The 24,437-nt window shown below is 42.3% G+C and overlaps 1 protein-coding gene across 1 annotated transcript in view; it reads right to left on the reverse strand.

Annotated features, from left to right (window-relative positions):
- SLC22A16 (solute carrier family 22 member 16) overlaps positions 1 to 24,437 on the reverse strand; it is a 315,817-nt gene that overhangs the window by 166,567 nt on the left and 124,813 nt on the right. Inside the window, exon 2 of the mRNA XM_085612126.1 lies at positions 17,520 to 17,999. Within this exon, the coding sequence (XP_085468252.1) occupies positions 17,520 to 17,999 (480 nt within the window). The remainder of the gene's footprint in view (positions 1 to 17,519; positions 18,000 to 24,437) is intronic.

Raw genomic sequence — 24,437 nt, forward strand, 5'->3', positions numbered from 1 at the left:
TACAATATGGGAAATAAATATTCACAAAATATGGATTAAATATGTGCTGAACGCCAATGAAATGGAGTTTGCGATTTTATAACAGGGGCATGGCTACCCCAATCATGCTATTATCCTCTTAGTTGAATAGGGCATCCAAACAGAAATTTGCCTTTTTATCCATAAATGCATTTACACCAATACATTGAGAAAATACGTTCTGAAAAATCTCAGTTCAGAAATTTCCCGGAATGGTATAAGACTGGAGGCACGTACTAGTAACTTTATATAAAAATAAAAACTGTAATGTGGTTGCATAAAGCCACAAAATTACTCTCGGGGCCAAGGGGTTGACATTCTCCCAGTCAGGGAAACAGATCATCAAGCAATGTGTGGGTAAATTCGAGGATTTCACATAAGGTGGCGCTGGGGCCCTCCACTGGAATTCAAGCAAATATGACAAGGTGTAGATTTGAATTTGGGAGTATAAAAGCTTAGAGAATTGATGCTAAGTAATTTTATTGGAAAATAAATTAGAAATGCGGTTAGAATCTGTTACAAATCATCAGACTGGCATGATGGGATTTAGGACAAGAGCTGCAACTTCATAAATAGGAAAAGAGGTGCAACACGCCCATCCATGATCCATTGAGCCTCAAAGGAGTGTGTGTTTTCAAATGTTCCTCCGCTGTGGTGTAGACTAGACATGGAATGAAAAGACGCAGGGAAACTTACACTTTTAGTGTAATTTTACTATTTCCATTTTTTTACTATTCACGAGCTACAAGTGTAGTTTTTTACGTATAGTAGCTTTACGACAGCAGAGAACTCTGCACATAAAAAGATAGGACAGTCTCTGCTGTCGTAAAGCTACTACGCGTAAAACAAAACTCGTATTTTATGATTGGCAAGTGAACTAACACCAAAAATGTAATTTTACCGTTGTGAATAAAGCCCTTAGAGTGGCATTCATTCCCAATGGTCAGAGACATCAACAGATTAGCACATAATGAAAACAAATAGAGAGATTCGAAAGAAAGGAAAGGAAAAAGGCAACAATATTTGTCATAAACATATATATATAATCATTGTCTTCCGCGATTGTTTGAATTCTGTCATTATGCTTCTGTTTCGTAATTTGTCATATTGATCACGGTATCATAATATTTGTTTGGTAACTGGCTAATTCAATACTACTGCAATACCAGAGGTTGAAGTGGGTGGGATCTGTGGGCAACGACGTGTCCACAATTTTTTAAATAAAAAAAGAAAACAATTCCCCACTTTTTGGTTAAAAAAAAACAACTGTCTCAGAATGGGATACTTTAGTACTACTGAGATGCTCAGGTGTGGATGCGGTCCGTTCATGCTCTCTAGGCTGACATGCAGAGTGTCATTTGCTTCCACTGCTGCCATTTGCAGTTTGATAGCTACATCTGCCCTGGGTCGGGGTGCACAGCACCAGAAGTTACACTTCCTGATACCCAGATCTACATCCAACTCAGAGTAACTTGGGAGTTGAGCTTTCTTTTGCCTGAATGGAGCCAACAATGAGAGACCTGTGCTAGGTGTTGCCGATCTTGAGGCAATCTCCTGAAACTCATTGGCAAAGTCTGGAAACACCTGCAGCCACACCACAAGAGGCAGAAAATCCACGAGTTCTAGTATAATCAAGGGAGTCAACTTGTCCCCCATGTCCCAAAAGATCTTTCCACTATTCTAAATGGTCAAATCGCGTGGAATTAAAAAGGGCCCTGGCACTGGGTGCCCCGGGCATGCAAGGAAAACAAATCAAGTTACTGATTTGCTACAGGCGTGATATTATTTCTAACCGCTGCAAACCTTTCTGCCACCTGGTGGCAGAACATGAAATAACTGCTCAGGGTTGCCTAACACTCGAGACAGGCCAGAGGAGTATGCGGCAATTCCCTCTTTCCCCCCTACACAGCTGCGCTCCTTAAACGGTTTCTGCCTCAAAACAGCCTATGGCTGTGATAGGCTGAACAATGGTAAAGGGGGCGGGGTAAAGTTTCAGTGATAAGAGACAGACCTGAACAAGAAGTCATCATTCACAAAATGTAAATTCTCAATGAGCAGATGAGTGAGATAGTCCATTCTTCACAGTCTCTAAAATCCCTGCTAATTCCTTATCCCTGATCGGACACATAAAATCTGTATGACTTAAAGACCGACCTAATATATCAACATGGAATGAAAATCACCAGCAGGAGAGCAATGAAGAGACCTCACAACGTTTGACTACACAGATAGCAAAAGAGACCAAAAGTAAATGACAGCATGCCCCGTATGAGTCTCCGGTCTCGGTATCCCATGTGTGGGCGCCTATCAGACAGCCACATGTCAAACAAACCCTCCCTTTTTACCTTCTCTTCTTTTTAACACGCCACCCACCGTCATGCCGCTATCCCACACCAATACACCTGTGCATACAACAAAGGCCATGCTGTACACCGCACGTCATACCAAACCACCATACACAATTCATCACCTTGACAACTCACCGTGTGGTAGGTTATGCTCTTCACACATTTATAGACTAGCGGCCAGTCCCATGGCATCCTAGTTTAATCCCACACCAGGCGTTGGTCTCATATGGACCCGGGAAGGCTATCAAATGAGTGTTAGAGATTTGTTTGAGAAAAATTAATACAGAGTATATTAAATATTTATGTCATTTGCGTCGAGTACAGTGGAGGTAAATTGCATTTGATCCTGCGAGATCTTTGTAGGGTTTTATGTTTATGGGTGGGTGTGCAAAGGGTTCTCACTTTTTTTGCATTGGATCTGTGTTTCTCAAATGGTTAGCCGTAGCAATGCTTTTTATATCTATAAATCCCAGTCTGAGGAGGTAATTGTGATGCGATATTGTGGTAAGGGAGTGGTGTGTTTATGTTATCACGGTGGTTCTACGTTGTATGATACTGTGGCGTGCAACAGTGCTGCCAGTTTGGTTGGATTTTGCCAGCTTTATGACTATATTCCTCTGTTGTACGAAAGAAGGTATAAGGGTTTGTCTAATCTGTACTGTAAGAATGCCATTTGAAGGAGTGTCTAGAAAAATGTTGTAGGGCTCTTTCCTTTTGGCAAGAGTCCTGTTGGGAATCCAATAAAACTGTGATAAAAAAAATGATCGAACCTATGTTAAGTGTGTGTGGTATGTACTGTTTATTGCTATTGTGATGTGTGTATCTTAAAATTATCTTTTCTAGCTATTCAAGCCAGTATCTGTGTATATGCAAGTGTGACTAACATAGTCAACCGGATGAGAGACAACTGCCTTAAACTCAACTGTGACAATACAGAAGTACTGATCTTCGGGATCCTTATGGGACCACAGCTGGTGGCCAGCAGAACTCGGACAAACACTCACACCCACAGACCATACAGGCAACCTAGGCATCATCCTCGACAGTAAACTGACCATGAAACAACAAGTCAATGCAGTCGCCTCCTCCTGCTTCCTCACCCTTTGCACGCTCCGCAAAATCTTCAAATGAATCTCAGTCAACACCAGAAAGACCGTCACTCAGGCCCTCGTCATCAGCCGCCTCGACTACGGCAAAGTTCTTTACGCTGGCAACTCCACCCAGCTCCTCAAAAGACTCCAGACAATACAGAATGCTGCAGCCAGACTTATCCTGGATCTCCCCAGACCCACATCACACCCAACCTCAGAAACTGTTACTGGCTCCCCATCCAGAAGAGATGCCAGTTCAAGATCCTCACACACACCTACAAAGCTTGTCACAATCAAGGACTGGCATACATTAACCATCGACGGAACCTCCACTTACCCGCAAGACACCTGCGCTCCACCTCACTTGCCCATGCGCACCCCCCACATCCGATAGCCGCAGCGGGGGCTGCTCCTTCTCCTACATCAACACCATGACCTGGCTCTTTGACTGAGACGTCACACCCACATAGTCCAGATACCCTTAGGGGTGACTGTGCTGCATTATACAAATGCTGATTGATTGACTTTCAGCATGGCTTTCTAGGATGGCGAAAGTATGCCCTGTAGGATAGAAAGCATAGTATGAAAAATAGGACACATCATGACAGATTTCTCTCTCAACAGGAAGCAATCTCTAGATTTCCCATCATCCATCTCTACAGGAAGGGACATCTCTGGTTTCATCTGTCATTTCCTGCCTCCAACCCTACCCTGGTCAGTTCATTAGAGTGCCTCACTGCCCGGGTGGTTCTAGCTAAAGATAGCGTGTTTTATAGTGAGTTATATGTGGATGAGGTTAGATGTGAGAAAGGGGTACTGTATTTTTATTGTCTGGGTGTGAGTATGAGATTGATGTGAAAGGTGATGTCAGCAAGACACATGATGAAAATAGCTTACCTGGAGCAGGGATTCTGGTCATTGGTCCATTCAGGTTTCAACAGGTCCAAAGAGGGCTCTTTTGGATTGTGCAGCAAATTTACTCTAAAGTGGATTTGGGATATCTGGGTCAGCAAAATCATATGGCTTTTTTAATTGAGAGTACTTTTCATTGTGTTTCAGGGTGCAATGTCTTTTTTGTTTAATTTGGATACTTCTGTTTTTCAAAATTCATTTCATAACGTTTTGTTTAATTTTACTAAAGTGATTAAAGTACGTTTTTGATGGGATTTAGCTGTTTTCTAAACTTTATTTAATATAGTAGTTTTAAGTGAAGCTTATCATGTCCAGATAGTCTGAAGCGAATATTTGACTAAATTGCTCAGTAGGCTTCTTTGTTTTCAAAACCACAAGGGTAACCCAAGAATCACTAGGGACCAAGGGTACTACGTAGTGAGAGGAACAGTGGTCTCTAAGCAACAGATGTAAATGCAATATTTAAAGAAAGACTAATTCCCAACAATTGTTCCAATGACAATAAACAAAAACGTTTTATTCAATTAAAAAAAACAAAAATAGGGAATATACTCCTGTCAGGGTAGTTCCAGAACAAGTGTTAAAAAAAAGACAAAACAATAAACATACAGGCAAAGAACAAGGTGTGACCGGTAATAATGTGAAAGATGAGGGTCAATTATTTCAGAAACAAAGCACTTCTGCACCCAAACGAAAAGTTTATACAAAGTCTGGCAGGTCAGAATGTGGGACGATGGCATTTCGATCTCTAAACAATTTGGGGTGTATCATGAGGACAACTAATAATTTGCCTGAGCCGCAACTCAATATTACAATCAGAATTTAACACCTGGTGAGGTAAAGAAGGCAAGGGGGACAGAGAAGAAAGATGTTTATTGGAAATTATTCCTTTCGGGAAATTTTCAAGTCTCTGAATTATAAGGTCATAGCAATTTCAAGAGCATGCGGGGGTCCAGCCATAGTTCAATTAAGGATCACTGATCAGAGCCAAAAAAAGTAATTAATACAATTTATCAAAATCTTTACATCTCTGCTTAATGGCCGCAAAGGGGACATTATGGTCCTAAAAAGTCATAACCAAACAATAACTGCGGATGATTATTACCTATTTTTTTAGTTTTCTTTATTTAATAAAAAGTCTTTGTTTTTCGTCATTGGAACAATTGGTTTTGTCTTGGAAGATGTCTGTAATGGCTAGGCTATTCAAGTTATACAGAGAGGGATAACTCTACTGGATTAATATGTAACACATCCAGATCGTTATTATGGATGTCAACGTTGTTCTATCCAAGTGCCATCTATACATTTCAGAAAAGGCCCAAGTAATTGTTCCAGTTCCTAAAGAAATTCTCTTTCTTTTAATTGTTCACAATAGTTCTCGATATCTGGGATCAATTTGAAGGCCAGGATACTGATTTTATTTCTTCCTTTTTCGCATTGAAATTACGACTTACTTGTGTATTTTTATTTTTCTATCTTTTTACACAGTAATTTCACAAAGTGAAAGAAGTATCATTTCACTACTGTGCATGTAAGTCATTAGGTGTCTCCTACAAACAGCTTTTAGCTGCTGTTACTGAAGACTTATTGTGTATACTATCAATGCTTAGAGTGGGCATTGGGTAAGACCATTGAGTATCATTTGTTGGCTTTCTTGTAAATCACATTAGTGTTCTTATTATTCCATGGCTTTCCTTCCTCTTCTTGTTTTTGCCCCTCCCCTGGAACATAACTTTTTTACCATTCATTTGATTAGATGATTTGCATCTTTCCACGGCTCACATCAGGAAACAATTTTTTTCTTTTTCTTTGAGAACACCACGTGACTGCATGCGTTTTCTCTATCTCTCCTACATGTGGGACTTATTTCCTCGTGTTCTTACCACTCCAAGCTCATCCGTAAAATCACAGTAACATGCACATTTTTACCAGAGAATAGCAAATGAGCACATTTTATCACGTTTTATTTTTATCCCCTGCATTTCATATGTTGTATGAAAGCCCAGACCTTGATGCACAAAAGCTGCATTGATGGAGGGACGGCTGTTGCACTCACTCAACAGCATTCGAGTTAGAAGGTGAACTTAGCATAACTGGAAAGGAGATATCTCTTCTAACAGAGACTAATAAATCTGCTCCCTGGGTAGTATTAATTTGCCGGATCATGTTTTCCATATTCTGACACTTTCTTACTTCTGGCCTGAGACACCGTTATATTAGTTTAAAAACCTACAACTAGTCCCATGTGTTATTTTTAGGCTGGATCATGTACAACAGGCTTCATACTTTCTGTTCAGAGTTTCCTGCATGAAAAGTGAAATCATGTCATTTATAAAGATTGACCATATTGATTTTAATGTTTGGTTTTTACATACCTTAAGATGTGTGTTTCCTTTTTCTTCATTATTTTGAAATATTATTTCTTTTACTTTGTTAAAACGATGCTTTAAAAACAAGCATTGGCAATGCCAATAGCTTGGGACTCACATTTAACATACTGGCTTTGCCAATGCTGATTAAATTGTGTTAATCAATGTAATCTTTTATGAAAATCTGTGTTGTGGCTGCTGTAAATTCTTACTTATAGTTATTAGGTGTAAATGATGTCTTTCTCCTACAGGATGTCAACTAGGGTGAATAATTGTTTCAGAATGAGCTGCAGTGATTTGTGTAAATTCGTTAAATGGGAATCAGCATTCTTGTTGCATTATTTTTCGCTGTTGTGTAACATGAATATTTCTCCTCTCTGTAATGTGTATTGATAACTTCATATGCTACTCTTGGTGCTGGATACTTACTGTTTGTATTTTTCTCTCTGAGTAATTTTTGCTTTATGTCAATGTATAGAATCTGACCTGTCAAGTGTATAGTAAAATCATGTAAACTTTGTTTTAGAATTTGTTCAGTGTTTCTCTATGATGGCCCTGCAATTTCTTTCATGATTTCAACTACTTCCCACATTACTATTTGTGATATTAGTGAATGATTGTGTTCCTTTTGTGATACCACTTTGTCAAATTAGGTCATAGATATTCACTTGCACTTCTTTTACTTAAATTGAACAACTTTCTACATGTTTTTTCTACCTTTTGGTGTTTTTAGGTCGAGCCCAGCGCATCCCGCATGCGCTGCCCTGGCGAGGCTTCCTTTATCTGGTATGTGTGGTGGATGAAACTCCCCTCATTTCTATTGGCTTCTGTTAGTGCCTGCTTTTGTTTGGTGGATAGAGTATATTAGTCCTGCCGTTTGGCGTTTTGGACCCTCCAAGGTGACTGGTCCTGTAACTGTGGTATTATTCTGTTTTTAATGTATGTTGGTTCCTGCACGCTCTTTTTTTCCATTCTCTCTGCTAGCCTATCAGCATGACTTCACAGATGCCACGCTTTATGTTTTGGACACATTGATATTAGGGCAGCTTTTACTTTCGTTGCTGCTTGTTTGTTAGTGACTTTCCCCCTCCCTCCTTGCACTCAAGCCCTCCCCACCCTCAAAGCACACACACAGCTGTGGGTTTTTCATGGCTGTAACCTCGCACTGCAAAACAAGCACTTGCAATGCAATAGGTCTCGCATTTATGCGAGTTTAAGCTATTGGCATTGTAAATGACAATGCCTTATATTTATGCATCAAAAAATAAAACAAAAAATAAAAGGCATTGTCATTTGCAATGTCAATAGCTCAAACTCGCAAAATTCGAGACCAATTGCAATGCAAATGCTTGTTTAAGTACATGCATGCTTCAAAACATGAAATTAACTCTATTTAGACATCATTATGGAGATAAACAGAAACTTTAAGAAGTAAAGTCAGCATGCTGTATTAAAATAGCTTTGCTCTGGAGAAGAAGAGGAAATAGAATTTGCCGTTTGAAGGGGTAATCTGAGAAGTCTCACGGGTGTATGTACAAAAGGCTCATGCCAACACATGTTTAAACAAGCGAAAGCACGTCACATTGTGTGTAAATAGTAACCTGACCCACGAGGAATGCAGCTGCCACCCTGCGCGCCGCTGCTCGCTCCCGAGAGCAAAACGCAATGGAAGTGAACATTACAAAAGAGGTGGGAAATGCAACCGCCTTTAGCCATTTGCGTGCTTTCATTATTGAAAGACACACGCAAACGCCAATCCAATGTGTGTGAGGAGTCAGACCCACACTGAGTAGACACAAGAAGCCTCGCAGATCAGCGCATGCGTGCTGCTAAGCTCGACCTTAAAAAAAAACACCACCCCAAACCCTGCACCAGCACTCCCCCACGGCCTGCCTCTCTTTACTCCACCAGAGGCGACATGTGCAAGTTGTTAACCCTTTCCACTTGGCTTGCGCCCATCTGATTGCTATCTTTGTTCACACTGGTTACTTTGATTGGTTTTGCTCGGAAACAAACTCCTCTGACAGCATTATTATTTTTTTATCACACTCTGTATTCACTTTTTTGTTTGTTGTGAGAAACACACACTGGTTATTAGTCTTGGCTCAGAAAAAACTTGCTTTTGTTTTCTCCTGGCGCCGGAGTGAGTCGTTCAGCAGAAGTGGGAGGAGTGTAAGATTCCAGCTGTCTTTACATGCTGGTATCCTGGTATTTCACGTCTAATTCATACGCCGAATTTAACATCTAATTTATGTACAAGAGTCTGATGAAAATGAAACCGAACGGTTTGGGTTCTGAAAACTCTCCAGGAGGAAGGGACATCACCCAACTATCGGTACAAGGATTCACATTGCATCAGCGAGGATGGGAAGTGCAAGAGCGCTCCAACCCATTGCTTTCCCTGTCCCCAGCCACTCTCGGAGCACGGACTGTCTCACATCAGTCAAGTTACTCTTTTACTACTGTTGCTCTTTGCATTGTGGTATTTGCAGCTGTAAATTATTATGAGAAGTGTTAATGAGCAAACTCCGTAATGCAAAGAAAGCAATGCACATGTCTAAAAACTACTCGCCAGGCTTACACGCAACAAAATAATCCTCTGGTCATTTAGGATGGAGCAAGGAGGGCACTGAGATAGTCTGCGCCTTCAACGGCAAGTAGGTAAGAGGATATTTTTGCTGGATAGGCAGAGAACGTCCTGGGTGCCAAGAAAACAAAAAGCAGGTATTTGCCTTGTCCGATAATCATGTACTGATATATATATGGTGGTTCACAACAATGTCATGCTAAGACCTCATAGCTTTAGTGTGTGCCGGGCTGGAGCAGACTCACTTACGAAGGATGGACTGGTCTGAAACAGCTTTACCTTTCAATGATGCAGAGGGAAACTGACCAAAAAAAGCTAAGTTTGACTCTTTAAATGGTTCCCAACTTAATTTCTCTTCCCTTCATAACTGAATATCAATGAAACAATCACGTTCTCAAACAGACGCATACACGCCAATAAACCCGATTCAGGCTGAAAAATCGATTGTTTTTAAAGTTAATAATGGCTATATTTTGGCTGTCTCTCACCTGAAATTGCCTCGGCTTCAATGGAAGCCAATGAGGGCAATATATTCTATTATGTTTTTTTAAAACCACCACTTCCCTTGTCTAAAATGTTGATATTTATAGAAGAGCATTAATTTATGTCAAAGTTACCAACACGCTTTCCTCTGCAGGCATTAACAGAGGGCCTTTAGTCAATAATGTTGCGTGAAAATTATTGTTTTCACCAGTGTACAGGGCTTTAAGTATGGTGGGGCTTTATGTAGGCCAGTCCGCCCCGGGTCTCAAACCCAGGCATAATTTTAAAATGGGCATTAATACAGGTCCCTATCTGGCCCCACATTCATGGCCTTAACTTTATTGACACTGATTGATTTCTGAACAATATATGTAAAATTCAGGTCAATCAATGTCAGCACTTTAATCCCTGTTTACATTTCACCAGTTTTACTTAATCTTGCTGTAGCTAAGAGCGTTTGCTTTCTCTATGTTGTGTTTCTGTATTTAGTTTTTCATGTTGCATGTTACTATTGTATAATGCATTCTTTGAACTCCTGGGGTTAATAATAGATCACAATTGAGAGCTCTGTAGTTAAGGCTAAGGGCAGTGCCAGTTTTGTACCATGCCTATCAGTGGTTCAAAATAAATGATCACCCAATTGTATGCCTCTCTGAAGAGCAAACAAAGTAGTGTCACATGTTTCATTTGCAACTGTGATTCTGCGCCAGATTCTGTCTGTTAAGGAGGTACACATGTCATAAAATTGTTAAGGCAAAAGAAAAAGCGGTGTTTACAGGTAAGTGTGTGTGTGTGTGAGTGTGCACAAGTGTGATTTGTGAGCGTGTATATCTGTGGTGCTTATCTTCTTTCTCCCCCTGTCTGGTCATCTCAGTCAGGGCCCTGTCTTCATAAACCATCTCTGCCTCCCACATCCTGGCCCTTCCCTTTCTGTGGCTGCTTCTGCTCGAGCACTTCCAAGCCAACACTCCCTCAACTCAAATACGTACACAACATTTTCTGTGCCCTCGCAGAAATATCTTGCGATAGCAGAAAACTTCCTTTAGAAATACCCAGCAGCATAGAGGGGTCAGGCCTGGTGCTCAGAAAGAGATGCTCTCCTCTGTTCTTCGACACCAGATGCCTCAACTTCCCCTCCGAGTGAATAAAAGTGGTCCGCAGAGCCTACAGCCAGTTCGGGGGGGGAGCAGAGGTGCTCAGCAGACACTTGGTGCTTCATCAGGTGGAGCTACAGAGTGTTTCACTTGAAGCACACAGACTTGGAGCAGGAAGCCTGGCTCATCCTGCTGCTGGCAGGGCTGCTGGGCAATGCTGGTGAGTCTCTTGTGCACTGGGCTTCCTGCGTGGTGATACCTGCTACCTGTATAGGACAGGTCTGCCATGTGATAGCATATCATAGCGCGTAGAATGCTCATAGTCCAATTCGAGGAGCTGAGGGGGTAGAAAAGGGATGACACTACACCGATTGTTATGTTATTTGGTTTTTGCATAGCAGACATCTGCCACTGGGGTGGCCTCACATTTTGTCCTGACTTTGTCATTGTCATGTTGTTTGTGTAGTGCTTAGAATGCTAATGATACTAAGGGAGTAGAGAAGGGGTGAAAGTGCACTGATTGCTATGTTACTCAATTTTTGCCTCACGCCCTTCTGTGACTGTTATGGACCTAGAAACTACTGCCTCATGTTTCATACAAATATTATCTCATATTGGTATGATAGTGGTTAAATAACTCATGACTCATTTAAAAGCATCAGAGGGGAGACGAGAAACATTAAGTGCTGTGTCATTTGTCTGTTCCAAAACTTAAGCCATTGCTATAGCTCTATAGTACCCTTAACTCGGGCATCTGTTATTTCTGCCCCAATATCCTTCTGCTACTCCTATTATAATTCACATGCTATTTCCCAACCTCTACCCTCTATCTAGATCCCCCTGATTCAAAACAAAAAAAACCTATAAGAAACAACCATCAGAACAGGCAGGAAAAAGTTGCCAACAAAACAAGACGATGGCCGGACTGCTGAAACTTTTTAACCACTCACAGATCTGGGTTTAATCCATCATTCTTTTTCTCACTATGCAACCCTAGTTTGGACCCAAACACATGTAAATCAGTCTTGACCCTGCTACTCATGGATAGGAACAGTACAGTCCGGACTGCCAGGCCAGGTCCTCTCTAGACTTGAAAAAAGCATCCTGAGACCGATTTCAGGAAAAACTTGCCAACATTACACACAAAAAACACTAAACATTTTTCATATTATTTTTTTAATAAGTCGTTCAGTTATACATAATATCATCTTAATTATAAATAAGGTAAAAAAAATGTCTTCGCTACTCTAAAACATAGCTTAGGCACATTAGCAAAACCAATAGCTCTGGCTAATCACTTATAAGGTCCCAAAGGCGAGACCTATTGGTTATGCCAATGCTTATTTATCATATAGGTGTTCCTGACGGTCCAATAGAGGATTCCCACAAGATGATCATATGTAGGAAAATGCCATATTATTTGTGCCTAAAATTAGAAAATGTGTACAGATTGTTTATTGTACGTGTTTTTCGTTTTACAAGATTGAGTTGCTAATTTCTTTCTATCAAGTATTTTATTGCTATGCTGGTTTCTATTTTTGTTGTGCAATTATGGCCTTTTAATGTGTTTTCCCAAATCTTTCAGTTTTTTTATATTATTAAGTCATAAACACACTGCTGTGTAAATATGTCTGCTGAGCAAGGAAACGCCAAAATTAGAAAGTCTCGTATGTTTATTTACAGAATGTGTGTTGCAAATATATTTCTATTTACAAGCTCATTTAAATATATTTTTACAGTTTTATATTTTTTAACGAGTGGCATTTTTCACGTCAACTGCTTTCGACAATTGTTTTTGCATGGTGCTGATTTTTTAGGATACGGAGTGGTATGTGTTGTTGCTGATTCCTGAGTAGGTGCTTTTTTATTGTGATTTCAAATCATAGCTAGAATCTGTTTTACATTGGAATATGTTATGATATTCTATTAGTTAATACATCATTTAATTGGCTGTGAGTCATTTGGGTGTTGAATGAATCAAAATAAGCTCTAGCTATAAAAAAATTATTGAAGTAATGGTTTTCATTGTTCAAAGAGTTTGTAAAGAAATATGTGACAAGGTAATGGTTTAGCATATAGTGGCAACCGTTGTACTGATACAAATTGCTTGCCACGACCTCCCACGGTTAACCCGGAGTTGGTCAGACGCACAAAGTTCCTTAGTATCATCCAGGTTTAAACACAGCATATCTCTGATATGTAAAAGACCCCCTTAAACAAGGTGGCACTAGGATGCTGGAAAACGACTATTAGTCTGTTCATTAAGATGCAATCTGATCAACACCTTTTAAGCAAAGGAATATTGGATAGGGGGACCACTCGGTCTCAAAAACGCACACCTTTTAGAAAACAAAAAGTATGAGGTTCAGATTTCATCTGATTAGAGATCTTCTGGCCATGTAAAAAGGTATACGATTGCTCATAGGATGATGGGTGACAGTTTCACTGATGATGGAGTCCACTGGTCAGGGTTCTGGAGGTTTGTGTAACTGTTAGCTAGGTAATAAATATATCCGTTTGGAAACCTAATTCCGGGAACCCAAAGTAGAGCATGGTGCTGTCCACATAGGCCGAGATGTGGCGTTCTTTGAAGGAGTGTCCAGTGGCAGAACAAGAGATATTTGCTTAGTATTGAGACCAGGATGTAGATTTCCTAACAACCACCAGGATATTTAGATTGCCCCAGGACAGGCTTATATGTGTGTATGTCAAATCCAAAGGAGTCATTTTAATGTATCAATTTATTTAATTTAAACAGCGCTTCAGAGACGGAAACAGATTGCTTAACATACAATAAGGGAGAGAAAGTTCACACAGCATGTATTTGCACCAGTAACAGATTAGAGAGAAATGACGGGAAGACACATAACCGTGAAGGGAGAAGTATTTAAAGGTCAGTGTGCTGCAGAATCGAAGGTAAACATATTTAATTTAGTTCTCAAGACACCTACAAAAGAGAAAAGTTTTCCGGAACTCCTTACTTTGAGTGTCATTAACGGTAACTGAAAAGTTTTGACTCCTGAATTAGTGCTTGAATATATATATATTAATGGTCAATGCCACTGTGAGGAAGCTATAGTGAGTCAGAGATTCCATAGGACAAGCATTTTGTTTCTGATGTCGTTTGATGAGAATCTTCACAAAACTTTGCCAAAATAAAATCATCCACCTCGACTCCTACATGGAAATTTTGCGCCGGTCCATCAAGCAGGGCCCAACAAAAACAGAGGATCTCAAAAGTTGATTTCCCATCGGAAAAATTACTCTGCGATACAGAAAAACGACTTATTGAAATGACAACAAATTTGGCAAAACTTTATAACTTTAATCAGAAAGTGTGCTTTTTGTTATTTGATTGGCTGGCTGTAATTAGGATTCTGGGACTGGGTCCTGTGTCCTGAAAATGACAACCAGTACATGGCTGACAGGGTAGGAACACACTGCAAACCTGACAATTGGTGGAGGGACCCAGAGAAACCTACCCAGGGAGGCAAAGTTGGAAAAATGATTGTGCTACAGGTATTGCAGTACCCCTAAGAGGTACGGCAGTACTCCCATGGGAGTCGCCATTTAAGGTTCACCCACATGCTACCACAGTACCATGCAGAGTGAAACCTGCGTGACAGATAGGGGAGTACCAAATTACCTGAAGAAAAAGTAAAAAAAGAAAAGAGGGTGAGGCACCTATGGGGCAAAGGGTCTCTGCAGGGGGTGGGCGCCTTGGTGGGTGTTGGGTGCAGGACATGGTTGGAAACCTCCAGCCCGTCCCCCACTGCACATGTCAAATGACCCTGGCCAGCGAGGGGTTGGTCAACTCAGCAGGTTTGGGCATAGGGTGTGGGCTACAGCCAACCCCACACTGTGCACAGTCCAGCGCCCTGAGTTGCTAGAGGCCAGGCCCTGTAGCCAACTGTGCACAGTCCAAGGCCCTGAGCAATGGGATGTTGCAGGGGGTTAAACGCAGGGCCTGCCTAGATTATCCACCAGTGACTATCTGGGCACAAGCCCAAGTTAAAGAGTTGTAATACAGTGCTATAGACAAATTCTATGCAACAAGGATGTTTATAAGATGCTGTTGTTTATTTCACAAACTTCGCTCAAGATTTTGACGCATTGGATATTGTTGAATAATGTAGACTGTAGCGATGTCCCACTTAGAGGTGGTTTCGCTCACACTGGCATTGTAAATATGGGCCAATGTCATATGCCATTGGCCCATCTCAAGAATATGTGTGTACTGTATTTTACCAAAGTAAGGAAGGTTGTCCACAGGGCCAGGCAGAGGGTGTCTTTTTAGTGGCAAATGCATACCTGTCAATCTCTTTTAATCCTGTTAAGGTGAATAAAGAATTGGCCACAAGTACAGCGTGTTGAATTATTTCAAGTCCACAAACCCTGGACTCTGACAGAATGAGTGGATGATTTCATAAGTGATGTAATCAATGATGAAATTTGAGGAGTCATAAGTGATGTCATCAATGATGTCATGTAACATGTCATCAGTGATGTAATATGTGAATTCATAAGCAATACATGGCGGGGACAAAAATTCTACTTAGCTCAGTGAACTATAATTAGGTGAAATTCAGTGGTTTAAAAAAAAGTTTTTAACATTAGTTTTTATTTTAGAATGCAAGCTAAGATGGCATTACAAGGCCTACCAATAACAATCACTTTAATCTTTGTTTTTCCCCATGATTTTTAACTTTTTTTAAGGTATAGTAGCATCTTATTACCATACCCAATTATAACATCACTTTAACCTTTGATTGTTAAGTGAATTTCAGTTTTTTCTTTTTCATCACATTCAAACCACTCCCCCCTGCCCACAGCCTTCAGCCATGTATAGCTGTGGGTTGGCTGCAGGATAGGCCCGGAGCCCAACCCCCTGCAGATGTCCAGGCAGCCAAGCCCCTGCTACACATAGCCTTTGGTTTTGGACAGAAGGGGGACTGGCTGCATGTCCTTGCCTCCAGCCAGGTCCTGCTCCCAACCACACTGCAGGTGGCCAACCCCTAGCTGTGTGTGGCCAAACGTCGCACACAGAAGAGGATTGCCTGTGGGGCCTGGCCTGTGGCTACGCCCCTCGCCCAAATACAGCCACAGGCAGCCAACTACCTGCGTGTGCCCAACCCATGTTTTATTTATTTTGTTTACATCACAAATAACATCATTTATGACATCACACATTTAGCTGAAAACACCACTCCATAAATATCTCTGAATTTCACATCAAGAATAGACCCCAGCCTTTCTAAAGGCAGATTATGCCCCTGCAGGCTATTTGTAGTTTGCTAATGTACTGCCCTGAAACGTTTTTGAGAATGTATCATTCTAACTATAACTTTGCCAACCCAGCATGATTAACGTCTGTTGAAATCACGTGAATATGTAATTTAGCTGATGTTTTAGAAGATGCTAAATGTTTTTTCTCCATGTTTCATAATTCAACACCTGTGAAGAGTCACAAGAGGATCAAACTATATTTCTAAAGAAAAATGTGATATTAAAATTAGGAGAGTGAAATCACTGCGCAGGTGGTACTTGTTCCGCCACACCTTGGTGTATCACAAAATCACTGAGTAAGTGAAGCTAGTAATGTACAATATGTGTCATGGGTTGTATGGATTATGTAGCTCTTAAAAAACCAAATTCAAAAGCAATATGAGTGTGACCCTCATTGCATGCATACATTCGGTATTGGGTGGTTCACCAAATGGCCCGAAAACAGGTCTAATTATGCTAATTTTATACACTCCATTCCTAGGTCAAAGCTATTGGCGAGACAATATAATTTTGGAGATGCACAATGCTCGCAATCCATCTGTGACCTTGTTGTCTCAACTTCTTAATGTCGCCCCCAAAATTGTAGGATTGGCTCTCTTTTTGTTTGAAAGACGAACTGATTTTCATTGAATGAGACAAGTACCCCTTAGTTATGCAAGATATTAGCAAGCTGAACAACGGTTTAGTGCTAGTTTGTTAAAAGTGAAACAAAACGTTTTTTCCACAAATAAGACTTTTTTTGATCTTCTGGAATCAGTTTATTTAGTGGCTTGTCTGATGATAGCATAGCTTCTAAGTACACCTATGAAATAAATCGTTAAAATTAAATAGTGATTTTTTAAAGCAGGGGGCGGTTCTTCCATCATGGTGGAGGAGCATCGCCCTACTGCTGAGAGGCAAACGTGAAAAATAAAATGATAATAAAACCATTTTATTATAAAAAAAGATTATTGGGGAGGCAGAGCCAGCCAAGTCTTAGGGCAGGGCCATCCTGTGAGCGTCACTGCGTCAGCAGGAGAAAGAAGGAGATTTGTGGGCACTTGACATGCACATGTTGGTTTCGCCAGCCAACTTAGGATGGCCAAACCGACATGCTCACTTACATTTCTACATCCCAACTGTGTTGCACATTTTTTATTCCCCCGCCCCACAAGTTGTCCCATCACTTCTAATTCGAGCAGTCATCACTGTTTTAAAGTATGATTATCTGGAGTTCTATAGGCCAGCAGCAGTATGAAGCTCATTTGAAAATTATGTTTTGTATAACAGCTATCATGCCAGGTCACTAAGAAAGAAATGTTCTGCTAATAAAAACACTCATATTTAATTACCTGTCTGCAATGTCTCCAAAAATCACTGCTCCAATCAGGACTCCAAGCATGAAGGTGGGCTGGATTAATTTTGCAAGCCATTCTCTTTGACATACTAAGTCCCAGTCTGTAACAACGCTGCTTTTCACCTTCGTCTGGTCATAGATAAAACCATCAGAACAAGGAAACGTAGATTTATTGCCGACATAGTCATAAATAAAATCAAAAGGCTCATGCCGCATAGACCTACTGCACTGATTGAGTTCCCAAGTCTCTCCATTTGTCAGCTGGACCACAACATATTCTTTGGTAGAGTTCAACTGGCCCCAAACATTGTCTATCACGGATAGATTAGAGGAATTGGAGAGCAGAATAAGGCTGATATTTCCCTTAATGTTACATACATGTTTCGGAGTCACAGCAATGAACACAGAAGCCAGGTAGTGGATGCCACAAGCAACTGCTTGTAAGACAGATGTAAAATATATCAACGCCTGGAATCTGTAACGGGAAAATAAATTAATGTTAGAAAAAAAATCTGATAGTTACAAGAAATACATTATTCCATTTACTATGAAATACAACCCGAAGAGAGGAGATAGTAAGGTAAAATGACCCAGGCTTCCAGAGTCTCAAAAAATCCATGCCATAACTGATGCTACACTTAAATGGTATCCTTGCCTTTTTTTTTGCATTTCCGTTTACATGATTGGGACCTTACACATTCAGAATGCAAATACATTGACAAATTCCACATATAAATAATTTCAAAAATATCAGTTACTTCACATTAGAAAGAGGCAACAATTGTGTAAAAAAAATAGATAATCAGGAAAAATGTGAGTTCTATGGATAATCCTGGACTGTAATAAGTACAACATCGAACAGGGCAACAATTTTAGCATTTATATGTTCTATTTGTTTCCACTATGCGTGACCTTCCCATTGCTGTCAGAATGATGAATTATTACAATACTAGCATGGAATAAGATTAATGTCAACCAGTTGGCTAAGCTTAGCGAATGAGGACAAGAAATGAACACTTTGCCCTCTTCACTAACACAGCAGATTCTCTTGCATAGGTAGCAAACCAGGACTCACTTCCCAATTAAACGCATTTCATTGGGTCACCATTCCCCACTCCCGACTTCCTCGAAATTCATGCAAGAATGTGTAAATCATAGTGAAACATACTCCTACGAAGAACCCGAAAGACTATTCCCAGAGTGCTGTTCCCAGATCCCCAAGCAGACAAAGAGATCACATTTCACTGCTTCCCTAAATATTAAGGATCTGTCCTCGGATTATAGCAAATAACATCATAAGAACATTTCCCAATCGCTCCCATCTTTCCGGGGCATGTGTTCTGTTGCTCAGTCTTTTCACTTCAGTATTCCGGAAGTGGGGTTTGGGGGGCAGCCGAACCCGGTGAGGTCTGCCCCCTGGGCAGATTGGGAGGGGCTGGGGCGAGCCGAATAGCGTCCATTTGGAGAGATTTTGGGCTACATTGGGAATAGCCAAATGGTAGCCCAATTTTGAAAGATAGCCCAAGGGTTTAAGGGCTGGTTTCGCGCTCACCCAGCCACTATTTTAGGTTTGGTGACCTGGTGGCTGGGAGCGCTGTAGGGTTTTTAGCGTTTTCATTGTTAGGCGGGCCTTGGTAGTGCAGGTGGAGTGGTATGCTTTGAGGCTACATTGAGTATTGCGTTATAGGTGTTATGGCGGCGGAAGATCGCGGTGTGCTGGAGGTGGTTCGCCTCCTTAGCGAGGCCAGCCGGCTCGACCTCCTGATGCCGGAAGCCTCCATGAACGCGCGCCCGGCGAGGCACGCCCTCGCGCAGTGCTGGCATGCTCGCCCCCCTGAAAAGTGAGGAAGGGGCAGGTGAGTGCTGGGGGCCACGTGGGGAGGGAGTGTGCGGCCCCTTTAATTGGGTCCGTGGCGCAGGAGGCCGGGAGGGTTACTGCGGGGACGGGTAAAGGTGGGACCGAAGGCAGGCGGGCGGTGATCGACGAAGTGCACGCGCGCCGGGCGCGGTATGAGAGGTGGGAGGCTGCTGGGAGAGGGCAACAGGGAGGCGCGGCATGCCGGTAAAGCGGCAGTTCAGCCGGGGGGCGGGAAGAGAGGCGGAAAGGGGGAAAAGGGGCCAGAGGAAGGCTCGTTTGAAGGCCCCCAGACATAAGGAGACTTTCCCTGGTTTGTAGAAGGGGTGAAGGAGGCATTAGAAGACGGGGAAATGGGGGTAGGAAAGGGTGCCAGGCTGCACCAGCACAGGCTACCCCTGTAGAGCAAGAAGGGAACGCTAGGGTGGAGGTGGGAGTCTGGGGGGACGCAAGGGGTGTATGGGAAGGGGTTGGTGGTGGGGGAGGGAGGAGAGAGGCCTGTGGTACTGGAGGGAGAGGGAGAGGGTGAGGGTGAAGGGGCACCCATTGACTTAGAGTCAGTAGGGAGTGACATGGGCTGGGTGGGGCTGGATATATTTTCCTTGTGGAATGAGGAGGTGCTGGGGGTAGATATGGTTGGCCATGGGGAGGGTTACATGTTGTGGGGGCGGGGAGTTTTCAGGTAGGAGGACAAGGTCAAGCTGGAGCGGGGGGCAGCAGGGGTTTTCGGGGGTGTTGGACAGGGAGCCTTTTGCGGCGGTGGCAGGGCCCAGTGGGGCCAGAGCGCGGGGCGCAGCAGGATTGGTGTGGAGTGACAGGGAGGGGGAGCAGGTGGAGGAAGGGGAAGCATTGGAGCTTAGTGTGGTAGGGCGGGCGTGTGCAGCAGGCACTTTGGGCGTGGGCGGGAAGAGATGGGAGGGGAGAGAGGGAAGGGGTAGGCCCAGCACACCAGACCATTCCTTTTTCTTGCAGGCAGGGGAGCAACAGAGGGCGCCAGACTTGGCAGAGCTGGGAGCGGCTCAATGGCGCCGAGGAGAAGGGAGGGTGGAGCCTCGCGCGGCGTACCCAATACCGTCGAGGGATCCCGGCGCGGCCGGCATAAGTAGGCCCAGGGCAGGCTCACTGGGCCTCAACGGTCCGGGGGATATTGTAGACGGAGGAGCTCCAAAGAAAGCTGTTTGAATGGTGTTAGGAGGGTGCAGTCTGCACCCCCGGCTGAGAGAGCCTGGGGTTCCAGGGAGCAGGAGGTTTGGGACTATGAGGGAGACAGCATGGAGAAGGGCAAGTTGAGGGATAACGTGGACGAGGGAGCGGGGGGGGACGAGTAATTCTGTGTCAAGTGTTTTACAGGTGTCACGACGCCCGGCAGGGCCCACAGGTCGGACATCGCGTTGGGACAACCGGTCGGCCCCACTTGCAAGGTGGACGGAAGGAAGACGGGCAGAGTCCTTAGAGCCAGGTAAGCACAATGGGGGATGGCAACCGCTAATGGGGTCAGTGGGTGTGGGAGGAGGAGACAAGGAGGAGGAAGAGGGGGGTAGGTTGCGGAAAGGAAAGTATGTGCTGGATGTGGGCACGGATGACGCAGGTAAGGCGTCCGTGAGCATAGGAAATGGGGCTACAACTGTGGGAGTGGGCACGGAGGACACAAGTAAGGCATCAGGGAACACAGCGGACAGGGTTACTGACAGAAAAGAGACGGTGACAATAACGATAGGGGAGTCCGAGAATAAAATGGAGAGTAAGGAGTTAAAGATAAAGCGGTTGCCTTATATTAGAGTGACCAAGCCTTTGGGTGCGCAATTAATGCTAGCAACTAAGGAGCGGATCTGGAAGGGTGAATATGTGGAGATGCTTAAGCTGCTGCACAGAGAAGTTAGGGCAAAGGAATGATCAAAAGAGGAGGAGTATGAATTGGCCAAGAGGCAGAAAGTGCCGCTTACAATTGAGAATTGGACAGCGGCATTCTTGATATATGCCAGTGTGTACTGCGAGAAGTGAATCACTGACACAATATCGACTACAAGAATATCGATGTCAACAATATCGGATGCGAAATATCAAGATCCAGAATATCGACATCCTATCTACATTATGGTAAGTACAACAATATCGAGAAAAAAAATATCTTTGTCAAAAATATCATTGTTAAAAATATCGTTTGTTATTTAAGTTTAAAAAATAATGCAAAATAAAGTAAATAATACATATAATTAAAATAAACAGTTAAAAAAATTAATGTTTAAAAATTATAAATAATTTATATATATATATATAATGTAAAAATAAATTAAACATATACATATAATATATAATATATATACTTACTAATAATTTTAATACTTATTTACTCTTTTTAATATTATTTATATACTACATTATTAAAAATAATATAAAAAATATTAGCACAGGTAATAAAATTACAATTCCAACACAAAACAGTGCAACACTAAGGAAAATGTTGGATATCGTAGGGATACAAATTACTATTCTCACCTCAGTGAGTGCAACATTAGGGAAAGTGTTGGATAACGTAGGGGTAAAACTTACTATTACCACTCCAGAGAGTGCAACAGTAAGGAAAGTGTTGGATAGCGTAATCGTAGAAATTACTATTCCGACTCCAGAGAATGCACCAGTAGGGAAAGTGTTGGATAGCGGGTGGGTAAAAATTACTAAAAATTAATAATTAATTAACAATAAATTATTTATCAATAACAATAAATTAACAAATATTAATTCTTTTATAATTATTAAATTACTTCCCACCCTAATCCCCTATAAACCCACAAATCGCCACACATAAAAATTAACATAATTAATGTAATTATCAATTAATCAATTAATAAAAATGAAATAGCAATTATAAATTAATTAACAATAACAAATAAATAAAATGATCAATTATTTATAATTAATATAATGATAAATTAATAAAAAATAATGGCCAATTAATATTTAATTACCTATACATTAATAATTAATAACAATAAAAATATATGAATAATTATAATTAAATTACTTCCCACCCTATTCCCCTATAACCCCACAACCCGCTCTGATACTAAAACGCAAAATTTAGTTAAAAAAAATATTTTTTAGAAATAATTAAAATGCATCACAAAAACTTGTTAATCATACATATAAAATACATACTAAAATACATAACACTAATATAAATATCGATATTATTAACAACAAACTTTTTGCTTACGATATTAATTACTTCGATATTACTAACTTCGATATAAAAAAAAAACGATATTACTTACCTTAAAGTCTATATTCTAGTCAACGATATTCTTGACATCAATATTCTGTCCCTACGATATTGTGAACTCGATATAATTGTAGGTCGATATTCTAACTTCGATACTTTGACTGCCCACAGCGAGAAGTACCCAGAGAGGTGCGTGGCCATGTTCAAGTACATGGATGTGATTAGGAAGGCCCAGATTACAGGGAGTGGATATGCATTGGCACAATACGACGAGGAATTTAGAGCACACATGGCGTGGGACACGGAGGCAAAATGGGGTGAATTGGATACAGACTTATGGCAGCATGCGATGGGGTTGTCCGGAGCGGGGAAACTATCTTCACGGCAAGCGGCCTACCGCTCGTGTTTCGGCCCTTTCAGGGGCGCCCCACCCGGGGAGGGGTGGGCAGCACAAGTAAAGGACGGACGGGACCAAAGGGAGCCTGCTGGGATTTTAACAAGGGACTGTGCACACGGGAGTACTGCAGATTTCGGCATGACTGCTCGAATTGCGGAGGCAGACACGCCTTGGTTAATTGCTTCGGGGGTGGGTAGGGGCAGCAACAAGGAAACCAACGGTGGCAGGCAGGGGGGTTTAGAATGGGGGGACAGCAGCAGCAGCCCTTCATGGGCGGGCGAGGGGCTAAGGGGCTTGGGCCAAAGGGCTCTTACTCCGGTTAGAACAGATAAGTTGATCACAGCACTACGGGATTATGGTGACCGAGAGGCTGCAGACCGCTTGCAGTCTGGCTTTCAAGAGGGCTTTAGACTGGGGTATGGGGGACCTAGGACGAGAAGGTTGGCAGGCAATTTACAGTCAGCGAAAGCACACCCGGAAATAGTGCAAGAAAAATTGGATAAAGAGGTGCGTGAGGGCTGCATGGCGGGACCCTTTGAGGATTGGCCACTGGCCACTGGAACAGTTGATTGTGTCACCCATAGGAGTGGTGCCGAAAAAGGAACAAGGGCAGTTAACATTTGTCGTGGCCAGAAGGTGGTTCGGTGAACGATTTCATCGACGAAAGTGAGGCTACTGTGTCTTATTCATCAGTTGATGTGGCCATGTTACTGGTAGTGACTGCAGGCGCAACGGCGATGATGGCAAAGTGCGACATAAAGTCAGTATTCCGGTTGCTTCCAGTCCACCCGGATTATTGGGATCTTCTGGGCATCCATTTCAATGGAAAATGGTACGTGGACAAGGCATTACTGATGGGTTGTTCTATGTCTTGCACACTTTTTGAGTGTTTCAGCACGTTCCTTCAATGGTTGTTCTCGGAACGGACGGGTCACCAAGGGGTAACGCCCTACCTGGATGACTTTTTCTTTGTGGGCACCTCAGACTCCACGGACTGCCAGAAGGCGCTGGACAGTTTCAAGGAGATCATGAGGGAACTTGGGGTGCCGTTGGCACCGGAAAAGACTGTGGGGCCCTGCACGGCTCTGTCCTTTTTGGGCATTGAGTTGGACTCTCAATTGATGGAGGCATGCCTCCCAGAGGACAAAAAGCAGGAAATGTTGGGGCTACTGGCGACAATGTTGTCGAAAAGCAAGGTCACAGTAAAAGAGATTCAGGTGCTTTTGGGTCACCTCAACTTTGCTTATAGAGTGGTGAGAGTAGGGCTGACATTTTGTAGGCGACTGGGCAGGGCGCTAGCAGGACAGAGACCTCCACATCATCATGTGTGGCTGTCTGCGGGTGTGAGGGAAGACTTGCGAATGTGGCAGTTTTTCTTGCAGAATTTCAATGGAATTCCACTGATGCGGAAGGGTGACATGGTATGGGATGTCCCGATTTT

The sequence above is a fragment of the Triturus cristatus genome, chromosome 6 (assembly GCF_964204655.1).
Source record: "Triturus cristatus chromosome 6, aTriCri1.1, whole genome shotgun sequence".
NCBI lineage: Eukaryota > Metazoa > Chordata > Amphibia > Caudata > Salamandridae > Triturus > Triturus cristatus.